Here is a 22,456-nt window from a genome sequence, read left to right as displayed (position 1 = left end):
GTTCAGTGCCTTGTGGAATAACATGCGATCTTAGCTTATCTGCAGCGTAGAGGAGACCACTTAGCACTCCTTCAGGAGATGCATTTGAGCTGGGCTCAAGATTTTAAACTTTCAAAACAGTGGAGGAGTCAATTATATTTTAGCTTTTACTCCACCTACACTTGCGCAATGTTTGTATGAGTAAAGCTGCGGGTCCCTGTTTCAGAAGATCTTGGACTGAACTGACGAGGAGAGTCGATAAGCCCAGGGTGAGGAATAACTTCACTGCAAACCCTTCTCCCTACTTTTAATAAAATTAGTGGAAAGCATAGTCAGCATGCCCCTACGTAATGTCCAGGGTCGTTACTTGTTCAGTAAGATGGGGGGTGAGGGTATGAGGGGGTCAAGCTTCAGATTTCCCGACAATCACACTGGCATATAATGTTAAAATATGTTGTCGGACAAGCATGGAGCATTAGAAATGAAATGAAAGAATATTTATATAGCGCCTATACTACCCGGAGGCCTCGTAGCGCTTCAGAACCAAGAAGCAGCAGCTACAGAGTTTCTAGCAAGATTATCGGTCGAATAAATGCGTTTTCAAAAGTTTGCGAAAAGCAGTTAGACTGCAGGTCTCTCTTATTAGCTGAGGGAGAGCGTTCCATAACTTGGCCGCTGAGTACGAGAAGGAGCGGCCTCCCCACCTTGCTTTCTTGACCTTCCTGGTAGTTGCTGAAATTGGTTACTGGAGCGGAGGGATCTAGATGGTTGGTAAAGTGGTAGTATAGAATGAAGAATGGTGGGACCTGTTTTCCAGATAGCTTTGTGAGCTATACACAGCGCTTTGAACTGAACCCTGGCACCCATAGAAAGCCAGTGTAGTTGACGAAGGGCTGGCCTAGCAGATTGTCTCCTCGGGACCTGCAGCAGCAATCTTGCTGCGCTGTTCTGTACCACTTGAAGTTTGTTCATTGTAGACAGTGGGGCTCCTAGGTACAGGGAGTTCCCATAATCCAGCCGAGATAAAATCAGCGCCTGGATCATGATCCTGCGTGCTTCGAATGGGAGGAGAGGAAGAACCTTACGTAGCATCCTTAACAACCCATAGCATGTTGATGATAAAACCGTGGCTTGGTGACTGAAGTTAAGTTTATCATCAAGCCTCACTACCAAGCTCTTTATGTGCGGCTTAGGCGGTGGGGCTGGTCCTAGGCATGAGGGCCACATGGGAATCGGTGGTGCGGGGGAGGGGTTGCCTAGTAACATAATCTCCGTCTTATCTCCGTTAAGACGGAGGTAAGAGTCCTTCATCCATCCAGCCACTGCTTCGAGGCAGGGTGCCAGCCCATCCGACGATCTTCCATCGTGGCCCAGGGATACCACTAATTGGGTATCGTCTGCATAGCTGACGATCTTAATGCCGAATGGGTGGATGACAGCTGCCAACGGCTTCATATACACATTGAAGAGCGTTGGGCTTAGGGCCGAACCCTGTGGAACCCCACATTCCAGAGATTGACTAGACGAGACCACGTCTCCTTCAAAGACTTGGAAATGGCGATTGCTGAGGAAGGAGGTGAACCACTTCAGAACAGCGCCCGACACCCCGCTCATTCTGAGTCGGTTGATCGAGATGGAATGGTTGACCGTGTCGAACGCTGCACTGAGGTCCAGCAGAATGATCGCAGCTCCTCTTCCCTCATCCACCAATCTCCTTGCCTCCTCGGTCACTAGCAATAGGGCTGTTTCTGTTCCATGGTTTGGGCGAAAGCCAGTTTGGGTATCGTCCAGCAGATTATTAGATTCAAGGTGGGCAGTGAGAATATTATTAACATGTTTTTCTAGTAGTTTACTGAGCCATGGCAGGAGGGAAATTGGACGATAGTTCGATAGTATGGACGGGTCCAAGCTGGGCTTTTTTAATAATGCTTTTACCATGGCGCATTTCCACATGTGAGGGACTGTACATGTTGATATGGAGAGATTTAAGACCTACATTATTGTGGTTTGGACAGCCTTGATAGCTGCCTTTATCTGTTTGGGCGGAGCCACGTCCAGTGGAGAGCCTGAGACAACTTTGCTGATAATTATATCAAGTGTCTCTAAGTTCAAGAAATTTAAGTGGTCCAGGACAGGAACATGAATTAGATCAACGGTGTTATTGTACTCTAAGTCAACTTGATTAGAGGAGAAGGCATTATATATAATTTCTATCTTCTCTTTGAAGAATACTGCCAGTTGATTGCAGCGTTCAAGCGCTCCTTCACTGGAAGGAAGGGTTTGTGGCGGGGTAATCAGTGATTTGGCTATTCGAAATATCTCTTTAGGGGAGTTCGCTGCAGTACCTATTTTATCCTCATAAAATTTTGCCTGAGTTTTTTTAATCTCGTTTTTGTATCTCCTGATAGCTTTTCTGTAAGTATGTTTTGTTTCTAGCGAGGGGCCTAGTCTCCAGAGTCTTTCCAACTTGCGGCAGGATTGCTTTAATATTCTCAATTCAGGGCTAAACCAGGGAGCCGCGTTTTTCCTAGTGCATTTCTGTATAATGACTTTAGGGAGGGTCGTGTCTAGTGTTTCTTGGATCCAGGCATTAAAGTTGGTGTTTGCTTCTTCAATGTTTGTTCCTACTGTAGGCTTGGTGGCTTTTAGGGATGCTTGCCATTTATCCAGGGGTAGCCTACCTCATTTCCGGTCCAACGTTATTTTAGAGGGTTGTGCCCCTCGAGTATTTTTAGTATCCCCGTATAGGGGGATTAAAAGGTGGTCGGACCACGGTATGGAGATGGGGTCTTCTGAGGTGAGATTATGTAAATTGCTAAATATAGGGTCAAGAAGGTGGCCTTTATCGTGCGTTGGGAGAGGGCACTTTAAGTCTAGACCTAAGGCCTGGAGGCCGGATAAAAGATTATTAGTAGTGGAAAGAGAGGTATCTTCTAAATGTATGTTTAGGTCTCCAAGAGTGGTGAAATTGGCCATGGTTACCACTTGTTCTGAGGCCAAATCGATAAGTTTAGGGATAAATTCATTTAGCGCTTTGGGAGGGCGATACATTTCTGGGTCGTTCCCTGCTTGTAGCCACGTTTCGGTTAGAAATATGGCGTCCAGCTTATGTTCCTCGATTAAAAGAGCTATCTCCGTGCAATGTTTGGGCAGGGATCTACAATTTAAGAAGGCCATATTATATTGTGTAGTAGAGGTATGGTCTCTGTCCAAATGATCATGCGTTTTAAAATGCCGATGGCAATGGCGGCATAGTAATGGGGGCTTTGCGGGGTCCAACGTATGCTGACAGGTCGCCTTCTCAGTTGGTCGTAGCATGTGTAAGGTAGTATTGCTATACATCCCGGGGGTTTTATTGAGAGAACCAGGGGTTGTGGCCCCTTGCCCCGTCCGATCACGGACGGGAGCAGACGGGCAGGAATCTGGCACGACTCCGGCACAGGTCCGGCGTGTCCGCTGATCGCGTCCGCTGCGCGGAGACATGACCGTCCCCTTTTATGTGCAGCTAGAGCGCGTCACAGCGCTAACCCACACCCAATATGGCCGCTGTTTTTGGATCGCTTAAGAGGAAGTGGGAAGGCAGAGGAATGCGGATTGGTAGGAGTACTGAGAGAAACAATATTTTGTTAAGTAATCCCAACATTTTAGGGCTTTTAAAAACATATATGAGAGAGAGTGTGTGTGTGTGTGTTTTGTCAGTGTGTGGATGCAAAAATCCTAGGTGAAATCCAACAGATACTTCACCATACCCGACTGACAGTACAATCAATCAATCAATCGTTTATTTGATTCAGACCTCAACAAATACAGATATAAAATTATCATTGAGTTTAAAATAATTAAAATGGTAAAACTTTTAAGAAACACTATAGAACGAAAAGTAATAATGTTTTATCGTCTACTTATACAACATTCAATAAAATAGAATAAAGATGTTAAGATTGCGCGATTTACCTTTAGAACAGCTTCAAGAAACTTTTAAAAAACGTAAACAACTTATGGCATACAAATTCATTGACTGGAGAATTACACAACATAATTAAATCATGGGCCAAGATAGCATTATACTTTAATTGAATTGGGGTTATATATCGTCGTTGAGCCTCAACCACACTCGCATTAGGACAGATTAATAAAACGTGTAGCAAATCTTGTGGACCACCTTTGCCTAATTCACTTATGCCTTTAGAGTTATTTGTACCGTCCCAGCTAGTAAAGGATGTTGCTAACGGGAGTATACCCAAACGTAAAAGCAGAATACAGTGCCTTACTCCGTACTCTAGTTGAAGACTGAAAGTACAAGTACCCAACTGTTCATCAGAAAATACATTTATTAGGGAGGTGTAACGCCCCAAACACCCCCGAAGGTATGCCTCTTAGGATGGGAACTTTAATTAATTGTGCTGCTGAAGCTTTACCAGATAGGTCCATCTGCCGCTAAAGGCACAATCCAGCAATGGGGACCCAGACAATCATAGGGAGCGACTTCTTCATTGGGGGGTATGCAACATGTTGTACGTTGTACATCCACTGACCCATGAATACTCGTATGAAGAGGTACTGAACTATGAAAGTGAACATTTAATTGGTTATCACACAATAGTTTACTATAAGGTGGTGCAGTTGGATTAATTCATTTATAATAGGTTGATGATAGTAATCATACTTAACTTACACCACACAATTAAGTATGCTTATGAAATTGTAATTGAAGGTAACAACTTAATGTTTTACAAAGCATAGAATTAAAGATTTATTAATTAAAAATACAGACTGAGTCCTAATGCGAACGTGCAGTTTAGCATTCTTCAACGGCTCTACACTGTATAAAGCAAAGTTGTTGACAATGGTTGTGGTTTACTAGCTTTGAAAGTACACATAAACTAGGGAGGCAGTACTGGTTGTAATATGTACAGACTGTTTTTGATCAACACACTGAAGTGTAGAAACATGGGGTTATTAGGGCTATTTACTTATTCAAAGTTAAGGGATGCTGGTGAAATATTGCTCTTTGTTCTGATCACATTTTAAGAAGATGAGATTAAACTCTGTTTTATGAAGTCTGGTGAGGGTAGTACTTAGCTACTCCTTGAGTAGCATGTGATCAGCTTGCTTGCACCAGCACATCTTTCTTATATAGAAACTTATCTCAATATATGATTTCTTCATCAGTGGACCACTACTTCATACTTGCTTACCTTGCATGCTGAAGCCACCAGGGTCCCTGCAATGTTGCTGGCCACACAGAAGATTTCAAAACCGTGCCCATACCTAGACAGTTATTGAAAATGAAATAAAACAAACTGTTATGCAATTTTTGCTCACGAACATGCTAAGATCATCATTTTGAGGGGAGTTAGTAAATTCATTGTATATTCTCTATAAACCGATTAAAATAATACAGTATCATTAGTAAACTGTTCACATTTATTTTAATTTTTTAAAAAAATGTTTTTATTGGTATTTTCACATTACAGTGTATAATAACGTATAACACATTTCGCGGCAGGTTCTTTCAGGGCGCATATGTTACAGTATTGGATACATATATTAGCGGGGTCATCGACTCGGCCTCTTAGGCTGCTCTTTTCCGCCCTACTGACTTTTATACATATAACATAGAACATATAGGTATTTGCGGTTGGATTTGTGTCTAAAGGGTGCATATAAAATAACACAAAACATGAAGGTCTTTGGCCTTCCAAGGTGTGTTTTTTAGTGCTGTGCAGTCGGCCCCCCTTAGGTATGTCACCCAGTTCAGCCACCCCTTGAAGGTGGCTTTGGTGGTGTCATCCCAATGCAGTAGTGGCTGCAGTAGCTCTATTGGAATGAGTACGCAGTCCCACCGGAGGTTCTTTTTTAGCCAAAGAGTAATAGGCTTTGATACACAAGACGACCCAACGGGAGATAGTCCTCTTGTGTCCCACCTGACCTTTCTTGGTGCCAATGTAGCCAACAAAGAGATGGTCATTCACCAGGCAACTGATGTGTGCGGTTGAGATGAAAGGAGGATGCACGTTTTGGGTCCAGACGGTGGAGCCTCTCTTCCTCTCTGGAAGGATGCAGAGGTGGGAAGAAGGTGGGCAAGGTAATATTCTGCCCTATGTGAAAGGCTGTAACCACTTTTGGCAAAAAGGAAGGATGGGGCCTGAGCACAACCTTGTCCGGATGGACCAACAGAAAAGGAGGCTTACAAGAAAGAGCCTGGAACTCACTCAACCGCCTAGCGGAGGTGATTGCCACCAGGAAAGTAGTCTTCGCACAGTTGTGAAGGGGCTCACAGGGAGCACACATCAAGTACTTAAGAAGAAGATTCAAGTCCCACTGTGGCAACACAAAAGGCATAGGAGGAAAAAGATGTGTAATGCCTTTAAGAAATCTATTTACAACAGGGGACTTGAAAAGAGAGGGCTGATCAGGGAGCCTGAGAAAGGCCGAAATAGCAAAAAGGTAGCCCTTAATGGTGCCCAGAGAAGAGCCCTGCAGGGCCAAAGAAAGAAGGAACAACAGGACTTCTGAAAGAGGGGCAGTAAGGGTATCCAGAGCCTTTGCTGTGCACCATACCACAAATTTGTTCCACCTGCAGGCGTATACCACTTTAGTGGAGGGACGCCTGTCTGTCAGAATGACATCACAAACTTCAGGAGGAAAGTCCAAAGGAATCATTTGTCGCTACTCAATCTCCACGCAAAGAGGTGGAGGCTGGACAGGTTTGAGTGGAGGACCGTCCCTTGCTGCTGCGACAGAAGATCCTCCCGAAGAGGCAGTCTGATCGGAGAATCGATGCTCATACTGGGTAGCTCGGGATACCAGACTCTTTGAGCCCAGTCCGGGGCCACAAGAATGACTTGTGCCCGGTCGCGCCTGATCTTCTTCAGCACTCTGGGCAGAAGTGGTATAGGCGGAAAGGTGTACAACAGACCGCAACTCCAACCACAACGAAAAGCGTCGCCGAGCGAGTGCCGCCTTTAAAATTCCAATGCGCAGATCTGAGGACATTGCGCGTTCTCTTCAGTGGCGAATAGATCTAACCAAAGCTCTCCCCACTGCTGAAAGATACCTTGCGCCACCTCCGAGTGAAGATGCCATTTGTGATCAATCATGCACCTGCTGCTGAGTTTGTCCGCCCTGGCGTTGAGAGAACCTTTTTTTTTTTCAAACAATGAGATTCTATCAAATGATATTTTTATTTGTATTTTTATTAGGTGTAGTGAGACTAATATAGTGAATATTGGCTAGTCCTTGTGTTTGACAAGGGCAAGCACTATGTGTTTTTAAAATACCCCTCACACAGTATGATTCCCATAGTGTCATGCTTCATCATCGGGGTCTTCCCGTCCCTCTACGGGGCGGGGCGTACTACGACCTACGAACTACGCGGGAGCACTTGTTTGTATGGAAATAGGCTATGTGCAGTGTAAGGATAGTGCGAGTGGTAGGGAGTTGAGGAATTAAGTGAAGAAAAATAAAATATTTAAAAATTCTCTGGCTAGTAGAAAAAAATAGTTTATTCACTTCTCTAGCTGGAAACAATAAAAAGGGGTTGTGGTAGGGTTATTTATTAAACCCTACTTGATCGACACGTTTCGTAAGCAGTCCCCCACTGCTTTACTCATCAGGACCTATGTTGATCCCTACTGCACTCAGGTAAATAATCTTGGTAAAGTATGCCTACTTTCCTAAAATAGACTAGCAAAAATAGGCTAGTCTATTTGATCCAGGGCTTGAGTAGGCCCTTGTACCGTGAAAAAATGTGACCCGTCTGGTCTATTTTTCAAATTATCTCGTGCCCCATGAGCGTGGCATCAGAGGAGTATTCATATGGTCATTTTCCGCTGGCGATACCTCACTTGTCTGCCTCTGTGTTGCTTTGATCTATTAATTGTTTATTATATATTCTTGTACACGATTATTATTAACTGGCTTATTAATAGCTTATTATACATCTTTGTACATACTTAAATATTAATAAGTGACAACACAAGGCTTTTTGTGGTTCTAAGCAATTTTACAAAGAGTTTTCTGTTAACTTCTTTTAAACAGGGGACACATTCTAATGGTTTTAATTAACTGAAAAATTAAACATTTGATTTGATTTTCATAACCCCTGACAGGGATGTCTTCCATATTGAACTATCAGTATATGCCTCAAGGTTGTTTAATGGAACATGGGATCTTTGTTGCCCTGGATGTGGCTGTTCTACAGATAAGCAAAATAAACCACTGTGTGCTCAAAGTTCTAAATTCTGATGGTTTGCCTTCAACATTGACCCGGCATCGTGGTCGGCATCAAGCTTCTGGCACTAGTTATAAACCATCAGATTTTTTTCTATTCTATATTTTGCAAACTATAATATATATAGTATGTATGTCTTCCAAGTACTTTTGTGTTCTTAATGCTGTGTATGTTTTTTTATACTTTTTTGATAGAGTAAGATATACTTTCCATGACATGAAGTTGTTGTCAGTATCTAATGTATTTAGTAGGGCCATTTTTGTAGAGCATTATTAACCTTTAAATAAACCCTTCTGTTTATCAGCTCACAATAGGTCTCGAACCTCAATCAGACATCTTTAAACAAATAAACATTTTTGAATGAGTACTGTTGTTGATTGTTTCAGAACCAGGACTGTGTTAAGAGAACAGTTTCTCCCTGCACTGGACGGTCCCTTTAAAAAGCCATTGCTTTGTTTTGCTGCAACGGGTTACATGTTAGATTAGCTTGAAGCTTGCACAAGATTTAAGGGAATGGCATGCTCTTGAACATGGTCTTTGGACGGCTGGTTTAAGACACAGACCTCAGGAGATGTAATAAGGACCGTGAACTGTTGGACTCTTTCAGTGAAAACAAGTAAAGAATTGACCAGATTAACAAAGAAAAAAGAATGTATTGTCTGTTTTTACATGAAGCAGAAGAACATACAGAATGAATCGACGTTTAAGCTTATTATAGAACTAATGGTCCAGAGTAAAGGAAAAAGCATGGTGTTACTAACTTTTAGGGGGGTGGCTATTCCTTGACTATAGACCATATTTTAATTTCTAAATATAGCTTGGCAACAGTAGATTCCTTTAGGGTTGAAATCAGCTCCTTTAGTGATCACCAACCGTTACTGCTAGGCTTAAATATTAAGAACCAACAGGTGAAGCTTTTTGGATTCCAGATCAGGTTTTGCGTTAGGGTATGCACCTCTTGACGTGGAGGCTTGGACCACGAAGCTCTCAGGGGTGGGGTGTTGTGAGAGGAAAGTGGGGTTGGCCGGGGCCAGGCGGTGGCGTCGGGCAATCATCTTACCCACAGGAAACCCTGTTAATTTCTAAATATAGCTTGGCAACAGTAGATTCCTTTAGGGTTGAAATCAGCTCCTTTAGTGATCACCAACCGTTACTGCTAGGCTTAAATATTAGGAACCAACAGGTGAAGCTTTTTGGATTCCCTATCAGGTTTTGCATTAGGGTATGCACCTCTTGACGTGGAGGCTTGGACCACGAAGCTCTCAGGGGTGGGGTGTTGTGAGAGGAAAGTGGGGTTGGCCGGGGCCAGGCGGTGGCGTCGGGCAATCATCTTACCCACAGGAAACCCTGTGTTGGGCCTGGACCAGGTGCCCAAAAGGATGTCCGTTAGGGCTATATTACACGGCAGCAGGGGCTCCGAAGAGCTCCCTGACGGTTGAAGCACCTCTGTCAGGAGGTTAGTCCTGACCGCCACCATAGGAAGCTTGAGGTTGAGAGCCTCGGTCGCTCTACACAACACCACTGCATAAGACGCTCCATCCTCATGTAGCTACGGTAGGAGGAGAAAACATGCCATGGTCTGGTGAGGTATCTAGACCACTGGCTTCCCCCAGTTCTTCTCTCCAGTCCGGTTCGGAACCTAACTGGTCAGTCAAAGGGTATCCAGACCCCTCCCAGTCTTCCTCGCCCTCCTCTTGTTACCAATCTGGCCTGAAAGGACCAGGGAAAAACAGCGGCACAAAATTACCCATCAGGGTCAGATCCGGCGTCAGCCAACGCCAGTCCAGCTCCATGTCTACATCGAGGTGGAGGCTGGGGTCGACGCCGGCTGGGGACACAATCGGCATTGGCTGCGGATGTGGTGCCAGTGGAGTAGGCGCCCGGGGAGGTGTAGTCAGGTCGACTGGCGCCGATCCGGATCCAGGCCTTACTCCAAGGGGACCCTGCGGTGCCATGGCCGAAGCTGCCGGCATCGAAGGCCAAGAGCCCCCAGCCGAGTCCGCAGGGCCCGAAGGTGCACCGGCGAAGACAGGCTGCCCAAAGATGGTATGTATCACGTCGTAAAAACTCCAAAGCTGGGCAGGGGTTGCACTGTGTCCCGGGAAAAGAGGGAAACCTGGAGTTGACCCAGTGGGCTCTGCACGTAGAGCCGCGGGAGGGGCAACACCCGCATCCTCGTCGCGGCAGCCGACGGACGGGGAGAAGTCGAAGAGCAACGGTGCTTTTTCGACTTCTTCTCGTGCTTTGACTCCGGAGGAGTGCGAAGACTTGGAAAAATATTGGTGGTGGTGACGGCTCCGCGACTGGTCCCTCGACCTCCCCGGGATGAGAAGCTTTCGGGACTGCTCCCGCAAAGACTTCGGATTCATGGTCCGGCAGTCGAACATGACTTGGAGTCGTGGTCGGGTTCCAAACAGAACAGGCACACGCACTGCAGCTCGGTCACCGACATTAACCGCCGGTATGAACCACAAGCCTTGAAACCTGGCACCTGATGTGCACCAGGAGCCGAAGACTCAAAAACGTCGTCAACAAAAGTCGGCAAAAAGTCAGTCAAAAAGTGACTGGAGGTACCGCTCGTTCCGGATCTGCACTGGCTGTCGCGGAAAAAGGAAGAACAGATGTCAGTGCACGAGGACGGTGTCTAAGTAGCTACTGCAACATCATCCAGGTAACCACAACACCAACTATGAACGCTGAGCCGACCAACGCCACCTTTCGACGCGCAGGGATACTGCTGACAAAAAAGTCTATGGATCCAATCTGACGCCTGGGGGTAATTCTAAGGTAAGAAATCTATAACTAGTTGTCTCTTTCAGATGGTCAGTGTACCACAAGGTTCAGCGTTACAAGGGACATATGGCAAGGGTGCGTTCTTGCTTCTTGGTTTCAAGTTAATCAACTGAAATGCAACTCGGACAAATCTGAGATCCTTTTTTTTGGTTGCCCTCCTGACGCTCTTTGGAAATCTTGGTGGCCTTCGAATATGTACCCCCCTGCCTCAGCAGCACCTCTGGCTAAGAATATGGGTGTGAAAATTGATAATGGCTTAACCCTCAAACCTCAGATTCTTAATGTAGTTGGCCAGTGTTTTGGTCTGCTACGAACTCTTAGGAAATTTCTTTCCTTTCTTTCCCACAGCCACAGGAGGATTACGGTACAGGCTCTGATTGGCTCCAGGTTGGATTATGCCAACGTTCTATACCTGGGCCTTCCGGAATATCTTCTCACCCGCCTCCAATCAGTACAGATTGCGGCGGCACGGGCCATTTATGGCCCTAGCCGTACAGCCCATACTTCGGCTCTTCTAAACTCGCTCCACTGTCTGCCGGTGCGGAAACGTATTCACCTTAAAACTCTGATCATGGCCTTCAAATCTCTACACGGCATTGGTGCCGAGTATCTAAGAAAAAGAGTGCGATTCTATTTTCCTTCCAGATCTCTTCGATCCGCCTCGCAAGCACTGGCCATCGTGCCTGTAACTAAACGAGCATGCATTGGAGGTCGTTCTTATAGACAGCTGGCCCCTCAACTCTGGAATAACTTTCCTTTGGCCCTCAGGAAACTTGACAACCTGTTGTCTTTCAGGAGGGGGCTTAAGACCTGGTTATTCAGACAATAGTTTTGCATGTGTCTTCCTGGATGCCTCTTGGCTGATCTGTATAGCGCCGGGACACTCTGTCCGAGTAGCTGAGCGCTCTATAAGACACCCAATAACATAACATAACATAACATTCATTCATTCAATTTTCATTGTATATAAATGGGGTGTATGAGAGCTTACAAAAGCTGCCAGCAGATCCATCTAACGTCGGCAATCGCTCAACCCCAATACTTTTGTATGCACATGACGCAGTACTAATATCAAGGCAGGCAAATGGCTTACAACATTTAATTGACGGATTTGCAATATTTATGGAGGGAAAGGACATGAAACTAAATTTTACAAAAACCTATGTTATGACTTGCGGTTTGGGAAAAGCAAGGAAAAAAGTCCATTATGTTAATGGTCACGCATTAGAGGAAGAATAGTGTGTTTCAAATTTGTGGCTTACATTTTCCAACTCAGGTTTGTGGAATTCACATTTAAAAATTGGAAGACTGAAATTTATCAGAATCTTGGATACAATTTTTAGATTTGCATCTAAAATCGGAAATAAACCCATTAGGGAAATGCTACAACTATATAAAAGTAAATGTGTCAAAAGCGTAGTATATGGGGATGCCTTTTGGGGCATGTCTAATTGTAAGGCATTACAAATACTGGAGAATCATTTCTTACGCAGATTATTGGCAGTACCCAGTTCAACTTCATCCTATATTGTTTGTAAGGAACTAGCCACTCCCTATATTGAAGATTCCATTAATATCTGTGCACTTCTGATTTGGCATAGCATTTGGACCAAAGATGGAACTAAGTTTACTAAAATATAATTAAAGACTGTCATGCCCCGGATTGTAAAGACAATATCTCTCGGTTTAAACATGTGAAAAGCCTTTTAAATATAATAGGAAATAACTTCTCTCTGGATGACCCTACAAGTATTTTATACTATAGTAAAAAATAAATACAAATGCTTCTTATGAACAACAGAGCAAAATGTTATTTGATTTGGGCAAGAGAGACGAAACAGAGGAATCCAGTGAGAATACTAAAGGGACAGTGCAAAGATATATTGAAAATAAATTGCGCAATGAAATGTCAAATTATTTATTATTTGTAACCAACACACAGGAAAGGTTTTACTTTACACAGATTAGATTTGAAACACTACATTACATAGTAGCATTTCCAAAAATTGCTGAGTGGAAAAAGATTTTACCCAAATGTATTTGTAATGGAATAACTGCTCAATCTACTCAGCACTTTTTGTTGTTTTGTATTTTTTACCAGGATATAAGGAAAAGATTTTTAAAACTGTTACTTAAAATACATAGATTGTTTCATTTTAAGGAAAGTTTTAAATATTTATTCAATTTAGATACTATAGAATAATGTTTTGCAGTCTCAACATTTATTACTTTGGCTGTTAAGTGAAGTAAAATGTATGCCTATTTAGAAAATGTATATAACAAGCAGGTTTAAAAATGAATATCCTATATCTCTGTATGTTATATTGTATTTTAACTAGATTACTACATTGTGGTGGCTCTTCAGCAGACCCCCAATGCATTGTTATGGCTTGCCTGCCGATCACCAAGGATAAATACAGGAATTTGCCTCATGAATCTTGCTAGTAGCTCATACCGGATTACATATGTGGCCTCTGCAGTAGGATCTGAATGTTCAGTAGGCACAGCATCAGGGGACATGGTCCAGATGTTGGAGTGAACTGCGAAAGATCTGCAGTAGTGGCTCACAAACCGTGATTGGGTCAGAGGCAGGCCCCTTGAACTGTACCAAGTCACACATTTGCATGCACGACAATAGTGGATTAGTTATTCTGAAACTTCTTTGTTTATACATCCAGCTTTGCACAACATTATCACGATGCCTTGAACATCATGTACTAGGCCTCTCTACGCACTAGGTACAAAAGTAGTCCTATCTTCATTCATGGAGCGACAGCGCTATCCACATATTCATAACATCACTAATCTAGCGTGCACATCGCGAATGCTGCTTTGTATTATAAATAATAGAAACCCCAATAGGTTGGTAGAGGAGGCACCTACCTGCTGGGAAATCACCAAGCACCGGTCTGACAATCTGTGAGGGGTGTCCAACTCGAGACCAATAAGAAGTCCTTCACTCTCTCCAAACAGGTAATGGGGTTGGATCGTCCCTAGGGGGGAATCTTGGCTCTACACCTACACACACTCTAGGTACACTTAGAGTAGGTTTTGCGTCATAGGAGTACGTTAGATTATCATTTTGCATATATGCCTGCATATATCCATTGCCTCAGCACCATGATAGAAATGTATCTACTGTTTACTGTTTTGGTGCTTGTAATCTCCTTTATTTGCTTCGGTCTTCGAATCATTGCAGCACACTTATCTTATGCAAGAATAACAATGGTTGGGGGGCGCTAGGTGGCGCACGCACGGAATGGCCGCTGTGTGGTGAGGCTCCCGTGGACCGGCTGAATAATCCGCAAATTATCCTTCTCTTTGCCCACATGTGACGGAAAGCTTTGCAGGGGGTGATTGCTATTACCCTTGAGGTGTCAGCGGTGTGAGTCCTGGAGTCGCTGGAGCAGTTGGCGTGTGCTGGTGAGCGGCATAGTGGAGAGCGTGTTTTTTGCTTGCTGCCCCTGGAGCGGCTGGACGGCGTGCCTGACTACGAGAGGTCCCAGCTGGCAACGAGGTCAGGCCGCGGAGTTGGAATGCGAGATGCTCTGTATGGCGGAGTGGCATCGTGGAATGCAACAGCTACTGGGCGCTGCAGGGGGCCTTACTGGAGGGTCTCGCTCGACTGCCCTTGACTGATTGTGGATGAGGGGAGCGGCGATCTGACCACCGCGGAGGAGGACAGCGCGGCCATTTTTTGGGTGAGAGGAGCTGTGGTCGACACTAGCATTGCCGTTTGATCTGTGCTGCGGGTAGTGCCTCCTGCTGTTATCTGTGGCGCCGGCTCGCGTGCCCCATTGGCATCTGGTAAAAGACAGCTTGATGATTTTGCAGGGTGACGCTGACTGAGTGGTGGGGGTGCTGCCACCTTCTCCCTGCCTGCAGTGGCGTTTATTACCGCGAAGCACTACCCTAACATCGTGGGGCATATTCTGCAGTGCGGTGCGTGGAGTGCAATAGGGGACTGGTGGCATACCGTGCACTGGATCCTTTCATTGGGCGAGCGAGACTGGAAGACTGGGCTGCGCGTGGGGAGTGACATGCGGAGGTCCTATGTGCTGACCGGCCCACTGGGTGGGTGAGGCTGTGTGCTGTGGACTGTACTGGAGGGCGTAGGTGATTGAGATCCGCCTGAGCTGTTGGGGCCTCTGAACCTGGACATCTGGGTTAACGAAACTACTAGGCGGGTAGTTTATGTAGCGCCTGTGCCGGTGGGCAGCATCCTTCATCGCTGGAGAAGAGTAAAGTGCACTACAACGGATCTGGGTGGAGCCCTGAAGAGCTGGTACTAGGCCCAGAGTCCGTCTCAGGGGTGTGAAGCTGTGTGTTTTTCATTGATGGGGTGGCGCATGACAGTTTGCTCCCTGGCCCTCTCTGTCGCAGGAATTGCTCACTGCCACGAAGGGTCTGCGGTAGATTTGGAGGTCCGTTGCTACCGGGAATCTTGTGGGCAGTTGGAGTGAGGTCTCAGGACTATAAAGTGTGTAGCCAGGTCTGGCCATACGATGGGGCGCACGGATGCTAAAGCACTAAGCAGCAGACTGAGTTAGAGGGTGAGGACACGGAGGCCTCCCAGCAGAATTCACTGCAGGCAGCGGGAGATGATCTTAAATCATTACTTGCTGAGGTCAGACAGGGATTCGCGACTATGGCAAAAGAATCACTTTCCGCCTTCTTAACCACGCACACAAGGCCCTTTATAATCTAGGACCCGAATGCCTCAACACCCGACTGTCCTTCTACTATCCCACCCGCCAACTAAGATCATTCAATCAAGCCCTCGCCGCAGTCCCGCGCATCCGAAAAACCACCATGGGTGGCAGATCCTTCTCCTTCCTGGCTGCCAAGACCTGGAACTCACTCCCCACCCACCTCCGCCTTACTCAGAATCACATCTCCTTCAGAAAAGAACTGAAAACTTGGCTATTCGATAAACAGTGATCCCCTCCCCCTAGCGCCTTGAGACCCTCTGGGTGAGTAGTGCGCTTTATAAATGCCTGAACTTGAACTTATGGCGGAAAAAATGGACACGGTCTCCACCCGTATGGATGCTATAGTGAGAACGATAGAGGGGCACGAGACGCGTATTAAGGAGACAGAGCAGTGAGTCTCCGATGTGGAGGACGCCACTGCCAAGTTAAAAAAGGCGACGACACAGATGGACAGGCTGCTCCGAGTAATAGCGGCAAAGAATGAGGACATAGAAGCTCGTAGTTGCCGGAACAATATCCGCGTCCTGGGAATTCCGGAGAGCACAAGTACCGGACGCATGGAGGAGTACATTGAGAAATTGCTTAGGGCTTGCGGTTGGAACGGATCAATTGTCCTCTCAGTTCGTGGTGGAAGGAGCGCATCGTTCGCTGGGGGCGAGACCCCCTCCTGGTAGCTCGCCCAGACATATCATCGCTCATCTCTTGAACTATCGTGACAGAGAGCTTGCTTTGCGAGTTGCCAGAGAGAAGGAACAACTAACATATGATGATATTATTTCACAATGTTCCCGGATTTAACGATACATGTCCAGGAAGAACGTCGCAAAATCTTGGGGGTGAAGCAAAAGCTTCGACAAGCTCAGATAGACTATGCCCTACTATACCCTGCTCGTCTTCGTATCACTCATCAGGGGACACAAAAATTCTTTACAAACCCGCAGCAGGCAGAATATTACCTGAAACACCTCAAGAAGCAGCAACGACAGCCACGGGAACGGGAGGGTTCTCCTGGCACGCAGTCTCCGGAGGAGGAATGACATTCTTTGGGGTTTGGCTTTACTTCTTTGCACAGAGACTTGTTATGTATTACTGCATTGCCTGATAACCTCCATAGGGTCCTGTATTGTATAGACGCATTTCATGCTGTATAGAGGTGGACAGTAGAATAAACAATAATGGGATGATGGGATAGGATTCCATGCTGCCCCCGCTACATACCCAGAGACATGCAGATACTTCAGAGGGCAAAAGATCTATATGCACTGCTGGTCACCCTCGTGCCAGCCCTAGAGTGCTAGTGTGGAATATGTGGCGCTTGGGCTGGTGAGGGATAACCGTTGGCCACCTAGGCATTTTTTCCCCAGGGAGAGCCCCATGTCCGTTGTTTCTAAAGTTGGGTCTGTTCTTAGCCCTCTCTTTGGGTTCCGAGAGGGTGGTCCTGGCCCAGTTGGCCGCTTTAAGATGTGGAATCGCCGGGAGAAGGGAGGGTTGTCTGCTACTGGCATAATTGGGATGCTTCGGGGGGAGGGGTAACGGGGGATGTTCATTGTCACAGTGATACAGGTATGAGGATGCGCACCAGCACTACTGTTTCGCAGTATATACGGAAAACGGAATGCACACATCTATTACATGTGAGCCAAGGGATGAACTGTTGGCTTAATGACACGGGAGGAGGGTAGTGCCCTTAGGGTACTTTCTTGGAATGTTCGGGGCCTCGGGGATCCGAGGAAACAGAGAAAGGTTTTAGCTGACCTGGATAGGCAGAAGATTCAGATAGCACTTCTGCAGGAGACCCATATAGCGCCAAGAACCACAATTTCATTTGCTAGCATCTGGGCGAGTTGTCAAGTGTTTTCCTCCTATTCTTCTTATGCCAGAGGCACAGCCATACTTTGTAGTAGGGGTATTTTGACCGTATGGGAGTGCTGGAAGATCCACAAGGAAGATATGTCATACTCTGGGGGCGCCTGGGCAGAGATACAGTTACAGTGGTTATTTGTTATGGCCCTAATGTGGACTACCCAGAATTCTTCATTACTATATGGGGCAAGATTCTGGCGATTGGGTCGACTCACATTATCTTGGGGGGGTGATTTTAACGTGGCTCTAGATCCGCACTTTGATAGGTCCAACGCAGGCCCACAGCACTATACTAGGGCGCAGGAGGTCCTGCAGGGAATAATGAAGGAGGGTGGACTGACTGACAGTTGAAGATACAGTCATCCACTGCAGCGTGAGGGTACCCACTTCACGTCATATAGGGGTACATGGGCACGCATAGACTATTGCTTGCTCACCAGAGGTCTTGGGCTGACTGTCAGTAGTGCTGTGCATCTGGCCCGGACTTTTATCAGATCATTGCCCCGTTAGGGTTACACTGCCACTGCCGGGATATGATAGGCCTCGCCCCTGCTGGCGCCTTCAACCCACGGCCCTGTTGGATGTAGTTTTTCGAGAAGAGCAGGGCGAGGAGATCAAAGATTTTTTTACCCGGAATAAAGACTCTGTGGATAGCGTTGAACTGATGGGGGAGGCATTTAAAGTAACAATTTGCGGACATTGCATGTCTAAGTGTTTTGGGGTCTTACGAGATATACAAGGTACAATACGCAAGCTGGAGCTAACTTTGAAAGAGTTGGAGAGACGGATGGGGAGGGGTGAGCAGGGGCAAGTGCAGAAAGACTTTCGTGAGAGGCTCACTGAATATGAGGAGGCTGCCAACAGAGAGATTAAATTCCGGGGGCGGTATTGGACGGCACGAGTATATGGGGAAGGTGAACGACCTGGGAAGGTATTAGCTGCACTCACGAGGAGCCCTCGCTTCAACACACATGTCCTGGAAATTCAGGAGGCGGGCAAGGCACCACATAGGGATACACCACACATACTGGAGGCATTACGGAGCATTACACTGCACTCTACACCGCAAAACGACAGGATTCCATGGACTTGGAGAATTATATGGAGGATGTGGCGCTAGGATGGCTGGCGGACACGCACCGTAAGTTCCTTAGTCTTCCATTTGAGATAGATGAGATTAAGGAGGCTATAATGCAGCTACAAAATGGTAAGGTAATCGGATGGCCTTCCGGCCCAATTTTATAAGGCCTATATTGATATTATGGCGCCTGTCTTAAAAGAGGTTTACGAGGAATCATTGGAAATGGGAGTACTTCCCGCCACGATGAGAGAGGCGATAGTTACATCATTGCTTAAGCCTGGAAAATCTCCGGAGTCTTGTGACTCCTATAGACCACTGTCTTTGATAAATTGCGATACGAAAATAATGGCAAAAGTCTTAGCCAATAGGCTATCCCTTTTATTAGATAAGTTGGTGCCGCCTGATTAGTCGGGGTTTGTGCCCGGGAGGCTACGTCTCATAATCTTAGGACTCTGTTTTCATTGCTCCAGATTGTAGCGCCGGAATTCCCACTCGCCGCAGTGTTTTTAGATGCCACTAAGGCGTTTGACTCGGTGGAGTGGGATTATTTATTGGGGGTACTGCCTAGGATGGGATTTCCTGTCGTGGATAGCCTTATTGTACCATCGCCCTACGGCTAAGATATTGATCAACGGTCACTTGTCCCAGCCCATAGTAATCTCGAGGGGAACTCGCCAGGGGTGCCCGCTGTCCCCACTCCTCTTCGCCTTAGCGGTAGAACCTTTGGCCTGTAGACTACGGCAATTACATCAAGATAAAGCGTTTCGATGCTGCCTCCGACAAATCCTAGTCTCCCTGTATGCGGACGATATTACGATTTATATCAGAGACCCCCAACAGAACATTAATCCTATATTCAGGGAATTTATCCGGTTTGGTCGATTGTCTGGCATAAGCATTAACTGGGGAAAATCTCAGATATTCCCTCTTACGCATGCAGTAAGGCAATTCCCACTTGACTTCCCGTTAGAATGGTGTGATTCGGAGCTACGGTATCTGGGTATTCAAGTGACCAGGGACAAAGATGACACTATTCGGGCGAATTATGGTACAGCCATAACGTGCCTTAATGCTAATGTTACTCGATGGCTGTCACTGCCCCTCTCGATTGCTGGGCGAGCCTCCCTTATTAAAATGGTTGTACTGCCTCAGTTTCTTTATCTATTTCTTAATATCCCCTATGACCCGGGTCGATTCTTTTTAAAACGCTACGCTCTGAACTGCTCAGATTGTTATGGGGGAAAACAGGCGAGGCTTAGTTGGTCAGTATTAACGAGGCCTTACGAACAGGGGGGTTTTGATGGGCCCGATTTTGAGATCTATTATCTAAGTGCAGGGGCTCATTATGCTTATTATTGGATACACCCTCCTCGCTACATGCCCCAGGTAGCTGTTGAGGACTGGCTTGCCGACCCAATACTACTGAATGGTATAATGCAGGGGCCTGTTCGGGAGCGGGCGACGCCACCTACTACTGTCACCGGTACGGTGGACGCATGGCACCGGATAGTAGCGCTGCTTGAGATGCCTCTTCTTTACTCTCCGCTACTTCCGTTGACATATCATCCTGAACACACACTACATATGCTGAATTGTTGCCCATGGCATCCCGACCCAAAGATATATGGGGCCCTTTATAGGCATATTTAGTGCGAGGGGATGAATCAGGCTACTGATAACGAAGCGGGAATGGTTGCATGAACTCCTGCGGTCAGCAGTGTGTGGATTATGGTCATTGATCTATAGCTCTATATGGACACTATCACTCTCTTTATTACTCTTCCTGATTTTTCCGGGCCCAGACTGCTTAGGATTATGCAGACCTTTGGCGAGACATCTGGGCTCTATATGAACTCCCGGAAATCATACTTGTGGCCCTTGGGGGATGGAATGAAATTGGGCGATTGGGCAGGTGAGGTGACTAAAGTGCAAGACAGATTTAAAGACCTTGGGGACTTCTTGTCATCCTCCCAGCCTGTGTCAGGGGAACGTAATCTAGCACCGCTGTGGGTGCAGATAAAGGAACAGACCCGCTCATGGTCACATCTACCACTATCCCTGTTCGGCACATCTGCCATTTTCAAAATGGTCTCTTTGCCTTGGTTATCATACCAGCTTCAAAATCACCCTTATCTGATACAGCCGGCCTGGTTTTGACAACTGAATTCAACTCTCTGGCACTTTCTCTGTGGTGGTGGTTTCGCCCACGTGGCATTGAAAACATTCTTCCAGTCTACGTACTGTGGAGGCATAGCTACGCCATACGTTCAAGCATACTATAAAGCTTCTCATATTCTTATCCTCAACAACTGTTGGTATGGTGACCGGAGTGATCCTGCATATGCGGTTGAACGCTTGTTGATGGGCAACATGTCACTCTACACGATCCTGTACGCAGTTCCGCCCTGAGGGCGCTGCCACTAGCAACGGGCACGATATTCAAGGTCTGGAAATGCTCACTGCAACAAATGGGATGATGTGGTAGATTAACCAAAGAAACTCCCCTTTGGCACAACGGTCTGTTACACACCCCCCACACACCTGGCAGAGTTTTCTGGTTTTTCCGGCTGGGAGGCTATAGGAATATGGGCAAAAGCATAAAGCTCAGTATCTACCTGTGGAGTGTATACAACAAAAAGGAAATGAATCCCATCAGCCCAGCCAAATGGCAGAGCATCATCATCTGGGATACCTCTAAATGATGGTCCGGCTAAGGAGCCACACACCTGTTGGTATTGTGTGCTTCTCCAAACCAAAGGAACCACCAGTGATGGATCATACCAAAAAGGAAAATGTGTTCGTAATGGTGTGGGATATCAAATTTGCAGTGAAAACAATATGTGAGAGAAAATAACAAACGTGCAGTCTAAAATTGGCTACCATGACATGAAGAGAAACTTTAATAGGAAGATATCATGGTGTCAATGTTAAAAATGAGTGTGTGACAGTTTGAAATAATAACTGTCTACTAAGGATGGTACTTGGTCAACATGTTTCAGCCTATTGTAGGAAAGGATGACCTACCAGGCTTTCATCAGGACCTCTAGAACACTACTGCAAGAAGGAAAATAATGTTGTGAACATAATAATGATACCAAACGTCCTACCGTACATTGAGTTTTCTATACAGGGGACGTCTGTTTCAAAATGATAAAGGATTCTTTCCCAAAGAATCTTGGGAGAAAGCCTCGCCTCTTCTGGCCACTGCTCAGGGATGGAGGCCCCGCTCTGTCCGTCGGTACCCCTTGACTGAACCCAAGCCGAGGGGGAGGTCAAGGGGTACCGATGGACAGAGCGGGGCATCCATCCCTGAGCAGTGGCCAGGAGAGGCGAGGTTTTCTCCCAAGATTCTTTGGGAAAGAATCCTTTATCATTTTGAAACAGACGTCCCCCGTATAGAAAACTCAATGTACGGTAGGACGTTTGGTATCATTATTATGTTCACAACATTTTTTTCCTTCTTGCAGTAGTGTTCTAGAGGTCCTGATGAAGGCCTGGTAGGTCATCCTTTCCTTCAATAGGCTGAAACATGTTGACCAAGTACCATCCTTAGTGGACAGTTATTATTTCAAACTGTCACACACTCATTTTTAACCTTGACACCATGATATCTCTCTATTAAAGTTTCTCTTCATGTCATGGTAGCCAATTTTAGACTGCACTTATGTTATTTTCTCTCACATATTTTTTCACTGCAAATTTGATATCCCACACCTTTACGAACACATTTTCCTTTTTGGTATGCTCCATCACTGGTGGGTCCTTTGGTTTGGAGAAGCACACAATACCAAC

General features: G+C 46.0%; 1 protein-coding gene across 3 annotated transcripts in view; it reads right to left on the bottom strand.

Moving 5' to 3' along the window:
• The window catches only part of ELP2 (elongator acetyltransferase complex subunit 2), a 964,760-nt gene that overhangs the window by 208,823 nt on the left and 733,481 nt on the right, over positions 1–22,456 (bottom strand). For all 3 annotated transcript variants that reach the window (XM_078687686.1, XM_078687687.1, XM_078687688.1), the window contains one exon: positions 5,178–5,250. In XM_078687686.1, the coding sequence (XP_078543812.1) occupies positions 5,178–5,250 (73 nt within the window). The remainder of the gene's footprint in view (positions 1–5,177; positions 5,251–22,456) is intronic.

Source organism: Lissotriton helveticus, chromosome 4_1, assembly GCF_964261635.1.
Source record: "Lissotriton helveticus chromosome 4_1, aLisHel1.1, whole genome shotgun sequence".
In the NCBI taxonomy this organism is placed as follows: Eukaryota; Metazoa; Chordata; class Amphibia; order Caudata; family Salamandridae; genus Lissotriton; species Lissotriton helveticus.
Note: the sequence above shows the minus strand (reverse complement) of the source record. Positions and strands in the feature narration are given on the sequence as shown.